Below are 7,468 nucleotides of genomic sequence, written 5' to 3'. Positions count from 1 at the left end.
GGGAGTAGCGGCCCCTCCGGAGCGAGGAACGGGGTAGAGGCAACGGGGGACCGGGGATTAAAACATCCGAAAAGGTCGTTGATATCGTTGATACTAACTTCACCACTCCGGTGAGTGCAGGCTTCTGTGCTTCAAGTAATGTCAGTAATTCTCTTACAAGGTACCTAGGAGTGATGCCAGCTTACAGTGCTGTAGATGATGCTCTGACAACAAAGTTGGTGACTTTTTATGAGCACAAGAAGGATTCTTCTGTCCCTTCTCACCAAGCAACTGTCCTGTTATTTGACCCAAGAAATGGCACTTTAAAAGCTGTGAGTTTCATGCGTGCTTCTGTGTTTTCCTCCATTCATGTTCTGTCAGTTGTCCCTTCTGATTGTTAGAAGCTGGTGATGGTCTTAGTCGGTGTGTTTACCAGCAGCATCAATGAAAAGGTGTTTATGCCAATTTAAGATTTGGCCTAAAGCATTCTGTCTTTCATACATGTTAAATGATGCTCTCTCTGCTATTTACTGCTGCTTGTGATTTGAAGGGAATCTAGTATGTTGTCTCACAGAATGACCAGAGGAAAGAAATGATCAGGAAAAGTCTACCTTGCATTTGAAAGGGAAAAAAACAAACCTTTGCTGAATAAATAAGTGATTTTAAACAATCTTAAGTTAAGTCTGAGGAGAGTTATTATTGGTATAACAGGGAGTAGTGTTTAGGCTGATTGTCTGCTTGTTTGTTTTAAAAATTAAAGAATATTTACAATTTTCATTACAATTTAGTAATAATAGTTATTAAATGGCCAAAACTGATATGGAAAACTATATTGGGTTTTTATTCCTAAACTGTATCAGAATACATATCATCTTGTTAAACCCCTTTTGTGGTTTAACCTGGCAGGCAGATAAAACAACCCCTGAGCTCACTGCCCTGCCCCAGTGAAATGGGGGAGAGAGTAATTAAAAAAAAAGGTTGAGATAAAAACAGTTTAACAGGTCAGAAAAGGAAGATAATAATGATAAAAGAATGTGAAAACCAAGTGATGCACAGTGCCATTGCTCATCACTGACTGATGCACAGCTAGTTCCTGAGCTATGTTGTCCCCCTGGCAATTCTGTCCCCTGTTCTTCTCCCCCGGTTTATATACTGAGCATGACGTCCTGTGGTGTGGAATATCCCTTTGGCCAGTCTGGATCAGCTGTCCTGGCTGTGCCTCCTCCCAGCTTCTTACTGGCTGGGCATGAGAAGCTGAGAAGTCCTTGACTCATGTAAGCACTACTTAGGAATAACTAAAACATCAGTGTGTTATCAAGGTTGTTCTCATACTAAGTCCAAAACACAGCACTGTGCCAGCTACTAGAAAGAAAATTACCTCTATTCCAGCCAAAGCCAGGACAGCTCATTAATTAATTTGTACACAGTAGCTAATACACATTGAGGCAGGAGTGCTCCCCTGCGTGATGTGAGTTAAAAAAATTCAATGGTTCCTGGTCACCCCTTTGTAGGGGCCAAGACAGCACAGACTTGTGAGCCCCTGCCAGCCTGCACTGGTCCCTGGTCTTACTGGAGTGCAGGTCTGTTCCCTGCTCTGCAATGGAAAGCAAGGGAAGTGCAGTGCACTAAGAGCTGTGTGGGTTAGGGGTGTCTCAGCTCTGATCAGTTTTCACTCCATTTGTGCTGATGGAATTACATGGAAGAACTGGAATAGGCAGAGAATCTGCTCAGTTTAAATGAGTGATTGTGTATGTTTTGTGGTTGCTATGATGGAAATTGCCAACTTTTGTGTTTTTACCTGTGCCAGTAATAGCACGTAATTCACAAATCAGATGATGTTTGGTATCCACTTATATTTTCAGTGTTCATTTCAGACTGTTTGAACTTTTTTTAAAAGGTCATAGATGGCAGTGTCATTACAGCAAAACGAACAGCTGCAGTTTCTGCAATTGCTACCAAGGTATGTGTTCTCTTTCCTAAATCAGGGCAGAATCTGTTATATAAAAAAATAACCAGGGGGAATTATGTAAGTGGCTTTCAGTGCATGTAAATTTTCATCAAATGTAGCTTTAAATTAGATTTATGTTAACATATGTGTCTTCAGAAAAAAACTTGACAGCACAATTCTCTGTTTTAATTGGGTGAGTCATGTCTGGCTTTAACACTTTGTGCGTGATTAGAGAGGAACCGGAGGTGTGTTTTTGTGGTTTGTCTGCATCCCCTTCTGGGAATTTACTGAGGTGTCTTCCTCTGTGATTTTCTTTCTGAAAACTGGTGAGGTGTATCTTGCTGTATGTTGCTTTGCATCATTCCAATTTCAGTTGGAAGTTGTTGAATTCTTTTTTAAACAGTAAGAAGAGGGTCAGAGCTCTGTTTTTGACCCATCAGCTTTGTATCAGACTGAAGGCTCATCTCACCACTTGTGTAGTGGCAGTCTTCGTGCCAGCAGGAGTCTGTCCATGGCAATAGAGCTAAACTGACATTAAATTGGAGTGAAGAACCTGTCCCCAAGAGCTTCCCCTGGTCTAAGGGACAAAACAACTTACAAAGAATTCCTTGGACATGAGGTTATAGGACCATTCATCTCAGCTATTCTTTACTGAGGCAGTTCTGACCATTTTTACATAGTCAAGGCTCTGCTGGCCTCAAAGGAGCTTGGCTGTGGAAGGGACTTCAAGATCAGATCCTTCATTGTCATCTGCTGTTTTGGGAAATCTTCAGGAGTGTTTGAGTTTAGCTCATAGTTGTCATCTTGTCCTCTTTATGGCATTTGCTTTTCAAAGACCTGTGTTTTTATGCAAGAGTCTTTGAAATCAGTGCTTCAGTGTCTTTGAAAGGAACATTGCTACTGAAAAATGGGATCAATGAGATTTTTTTCAATCTGTTTGCAGAAAAATAAGCATTGAGAGCCTAGACAATTCTAAAGCTTTTTATACAGAAATTAGTGGCCTCAGCAAATGCATAAACAAGACACCAGGATAGCTTTGGGCTGCACTCCAGCAGCCCTCTCATTGCCTTTGCCAAGTACTAGTGAATCACAGGCAAGAACTAAACTAGAAAACCAAAAGCAATCAGAATAGAATTTTAATATTAATTCCTCAAGACTATTCCTATTCTTACAATACCTGATGCATGCATATCTTGGCTTTTACAATGTCAAGGTCTGTTTGTGGAATGATTTATGACTTCAGTGAATTGAAAACAAGGCTTAGTTTGAGGGCACCAAAACCTGTTTTCCCACACAGCTACCACTTTCAGTACTGATAGTTTTTGGTATTGTGAGCCTTTTCCTGCCAGTGCAGAACATCAACACTGTGGTTTTACACTTAGTCACCTATTTGTAATACATAAAGCTAATATTGGAGTGTGCTGAGGCCCCAGAATTTGCATTGGCTCACGCTGTTCCATGTTAAGCTTCAATTTCAAAAACTGGTGAAGGCAAAACAGGAATCAAGTTAAGATGTACTTCAGTGCTATTGACACTAGCTTTTTCATTTTAAAAAGTTATATATATATATATATATATAGTAGTAATTGAATATTGTTTTATATTAATATGAACCAATACTAACTTTTGCATAAAAACTTTTTTTTGTTTAAAAGGACTGAAGATACTGCTTTCTTTTGTAGTATTTTGGTATATAGTTGTCTTATTTGTTAATATATTGTCCTTACATATTCTTTTTTTAATATTTTATACTTTTTAGCTGTTAATGCCACCTTTTGCAGAAGTGCTGTGTATTTTGGGAGCTGGTGTTCAAGCTTATAGCCATTATGATATCTTCATGGAGCTGTTCACATTTAAAGAGGTAATGGACACATCTTAACAGGATGTATCTGTTTTTCTTCATTGTTTCAAGAGCACTTAATATAAATAAACCATACTGTAGCAAATGAAGTTAAAGAGTACTCTGAGTACCTGTAGAATTTCTTACTCAAATGGTGATATGGAAAAAAAAATAAAAAGGCTTGGAAACCAGGTGGATTCAGATGGCTCTTTCTCTCTATCAGAGAGAATCCTGTTATGTGCTTATGACCTTTGTGTGCTTTTCCCTCAAACAGATTTATTGGGAATATTTGTATTTTATAAATACAGCTCTGATGGTCATTAAAAGTGTAACTGCTCACATATTAAATTCTTCACTCCTATGAGGAGAACATTAATGGGGAAAACCCCACCTTCAGGATACATTTATATATCTACTAAAAAATGAAACAATGTTCTGTTTTATCAAGAAGTTCCCCAAGCTAATCTGTTTTGTCTTTTTTCCCTTGAAGGTCAGGATATGGAATCGCACAAAAGAGAAAGCAGTGAAGTTTGCTACTTCAGTTCATGGCCCAGTGCAGGTCTGTGCTTCTGCTCAGGAGGCAGTTACTGGGGCTGATGTGATTGTAACAGTCACTATGGCAACAGCACCAATTTTATTTGGAGACTGGGTAAAACCAGGTGCCCATATCAATGGTATGTTATCCTCTCATTGTTTAAAGGATGCATTTGCTATCACATTGTTTAGCATAAAAAATTTTTGGAAAGTAATACTCTGTGCTTCTCAGAATGAATGCTCTTTCCATTTTGACTTATCCTCTGTAGTAAGGACCGCTTTTCCCAGCCCTGTCTTCCTGATTGGCTGGAACCAGAACTTCTGCAAACTCCAGCATATCCCATACAAACATGTTATGTCCTAAGTGATTCCTGCTTATTCTACTGTTTCCCTGGTAGTTGTCATCTTTTCTTCATCTAATTTTGTAAGCTCCTGTATTTACTCCTTTTTAAGCTGACAATATAGATTTTTAAATTTATTTATTTTTTTACCTGAGTTAAAAAGATGCAATAACCTAGTTAACAACTTCACAATTTGACATCTAATTACAGTGGGGTTTGGGGGCTTTTTTTTTCCTACTTTGTGTTGATGTTGCCACACTATTCTTTGGAGTCTCTAGACATTCCCACATTTGCTTATTTTATTAATTGTGGGCCTGGGTCACATAACCTTGTGCACTTTCCAAATGGCGTGATGATAAGACAAAAGCAACTTGTCAAAGGAAATAATTTAAAGGAAGGTCCTGCATTCCAGCAGTATCCTATCAATTTTTCAAACTCAATTTAATCTTTTGTCATTTAATGTTGTTGTCTGTGTTATGTCAGAGAATGGAAGCCAGAAGTACAACTAAAATCAATTAAGGTCTATAGCCACTGAGGCGACACATACACAAAGGACTCTCTCCTTTCTTTGGCTTGTGTTTTTTTCCCCCCATTGAGACACTTGTGCTGTTCAGGAAGGCATTCAAACAATATGGAATTTATTATTCTATGGCAGTTGGTGCTCTTTAACAACATTTGACTACAGTATGGCTGTTTGGGGTTTTTTAGCCCATAACATGTTGATAGTGGTCTTGCTCCTTGCTTTGTTTTCATGACTAGAAGCCAAGGATGCTGTACATTTTAATGAGAAGTAATTTGGAGGGTTGGATCCAATGTCATCCTTCATTGACAATGAAATTGGAAATTTAGGGCTCTAGCACCTACAGAAACATGCCTTGTATACATCAGTGCTGCAGCTGGGGCCAGACTGAGAGAAATCCAGGCTTTTTCCCAGTTGCTCATGCACATCTTTTTTTTTTTTGTTGTTTTATTAATCAACATGTCTCTAGTGCTAACATCAGATTGTTTGTATATTACATTTTCACAATAATGTCCATTGTTACTTCCAACATGTCTTTTGGAGAAAATGTGGTTTGAATTAGTTTTAAACATTCCTCCCAAGCTGATCATGTTTTGTGTTCTTAGCTGTTGGAGCAAGCAGACCAGACTGGAGAGAACTGGATGATGAACTGATGAAGAATTCTGTTCTGTTTGTGGATTCCAGAGAGGCTGCTCTCACAGAATCAGGCGATGTTATATTATCAGGGGTAAGACTTTCTTAAATTATGGGCTTTATTTCTGTGGCAATTGGCTTGTATCTGAAATGGGTTGGTATTGATTATGTGCTGCCCTGAAACTTCTTAGAGCATTAAATGTAGTTGTTAATGCTTTCCAGGCACAGGCTGAAAAATAAACTGGTTTCAAAGCAGTCTGCCTTTGTATGCAATAACAAAGTATTGGTTATGAAAGACCTACATTTCCTGCAGCGTTCAGTAGTTATGTTATATATAATTTATGTTAAATGTAACTTTCTTCCTCTAAGATTTCAGTGGGATTGGCACACATCAGGCCTCTAGAGAATGAACAACAGAAACCAAGCAGACAGCAATCTGCAGAAATCTGATGGCAGGAACTCTTTTAGGTTTACTGGAGTTTTCTTTCTCTCTTTTAATGTTTTTGCGGAGGTTTAACATAATAGGTCCAGATATAGTAAGGTTTGTGGAACTCCTTGGGGTTTTTTTTTTTAGATAAGTAACAAGATATCCACTGTAAAACTCCTTATTGACTGAGAAAAGTTCATCAGCTGTTTTCCTCTGAAAACCATTCCACTCCTCTGTGATTCCTGTCCAGTTTCTGTATCATTTATCTTAGTACTGATCTGCTTCACTATGGAAAGGAATCAGTTTTGGGATGGCAGAACTGGAGGAGTTCTTTGTTTTGAAGTCACTCAGAAAAAAATAAAAAAGGTTTTCTCTTAACATATGTATGAATATTATGGTTTTGTATAAATATGTGTTTGTTTCGCAGGCAGAGATTTTTGCTGAGCTGGGAGAGGTAGTGAAGGGTACAAAACCAGCCCTGCCTGAGAAAACAACAGTGTTTAAATCACTGGGTAAGAACAACCCCTCCTGTGTATAAGTCTGACAGAAAACAATGCCTTTTTATGTATTAGGTTCCCCCATGCGTGGGAAAGCTGCTGATCATCTTCCAAATTGCTGTGGCAATGAACTATCCATAAGAAACTAGAATGTGATTTGCATTTTTCCTTTTTATTTTTCTTTATTTATCAAGCAGTGCTGATGTAATGAAAAGTGATAGGAAAGCAAACAAACAATGGGAAGAAGTGCATTTTCCATCTTGCAGTTGTTGAACACAACTGCAGTGTTTATTAATACAGCTCCAAGCTGAGTGCCCTGCTGTTATGCCCATGGAGTCTGTCTGCCCTATGGACAATGTGGCAGTGTACTGTGGGATTGGAAGTGATGTTTGGGGGAAAGGGATCCAAAAGTTGGGGTATGAACACTGAATATTAGATTCATACTGTTACATGGTGGCTATAAACTTTGAATGAAATGAACACTGTAGGCCTTTGGGATGGGCAATGATTCCTCTTCCTGTTCAGTTAGATAATTTTCTGAGGCCTTCTGTTCCCTCCTGAAGCTATATTGTTTTGTACAGCTGAAGAACTGTTTGAAGGTGACTTTAATTATTTTTCAGGAATGGCAGTTGAAGATACAGTAGCAGCAAAATTTGTTTATGATTCATGGTCAGCTGGTAACTGAAGAGAGAAATCTACAATGAGAGAAAATGAGAATTGTTTGCACTTAGTTTCCTTGGATCTTTTGT

At 38.5% G+C, this 7,468-nt stretch overlaps 1 protein-coding gene across 1 annotated transcript; it reads left to right on the top strand.

The window, feature by feature from the left end:
* Window positions 1-167: 167 nt before the first annotated feature.
* CRYM (crystallin, mu) lies at window positions 168-7,404 on the top strand. Its single transcript, XM_010003241.1, has 7 exons — window positions 168-311; window positions 1,877-1,939; window positions 3,687-3,788; window positions 4,258-4,441; window positions 5,768-5,889; window positions 6,650-6,734; window positions 7,340-7,404. The coding sequence occupies exons 1-7, from the start codon at window positions 174-176 to the stop codon at window positions 7,402-7,404; spliced, it is 759 nt and encodes a 252-aa protein (XP_010001543.1). The 5' UTR covers window positions 168-173.
* Window positions 7,405-7,468: the final 64 nt, after the last annotated feature.

This window comes from Chaetura pelagica, unplaced genomic scaffold, assembly GCF_000747805.2.
Source record: "Chaetura pelagica isolate M959 unplaced genomic scaffold, ChaPel_1.0 scaffold138, whole genome shotgun sequence".
Lineage (NCBI taxonomy): Eukaryota > Metazoa > Chordata > Aves > Apodiformes > Apodidae > Chaetura > Chaetura pelagica.
This window is presented reverse-complemented; position numbering and strand designations above follow the sequence as displayed.

What these genes read in the sequence shown, in the direction of transcription:
- CRYM (XM_010003241.1), top strand. Translation starts at nt 174, where the DNA reads ATGCCAGCTTACAGTGCTGTAGATGATGCTCTGACAACAAAGTTGGTG. An exon ending in GAAATGGCACTTTAAAAGCT is followed by an intron (nt 312 to 1,876) that starts GTGAGTTTCATG and finishes TTTTTTTAAAAG; the next exon opens with GTCATAGATGGCAGTGTCAT. An exon ending in TTTCTGCAATTGCTACCAAG is followed by an intron (nt 1,940 to 3,686) that starts GTATGTGTTCTC and finishes TATACTTTTTAG; the next exon opens with CTGTTAATGCCACCTTTTGC.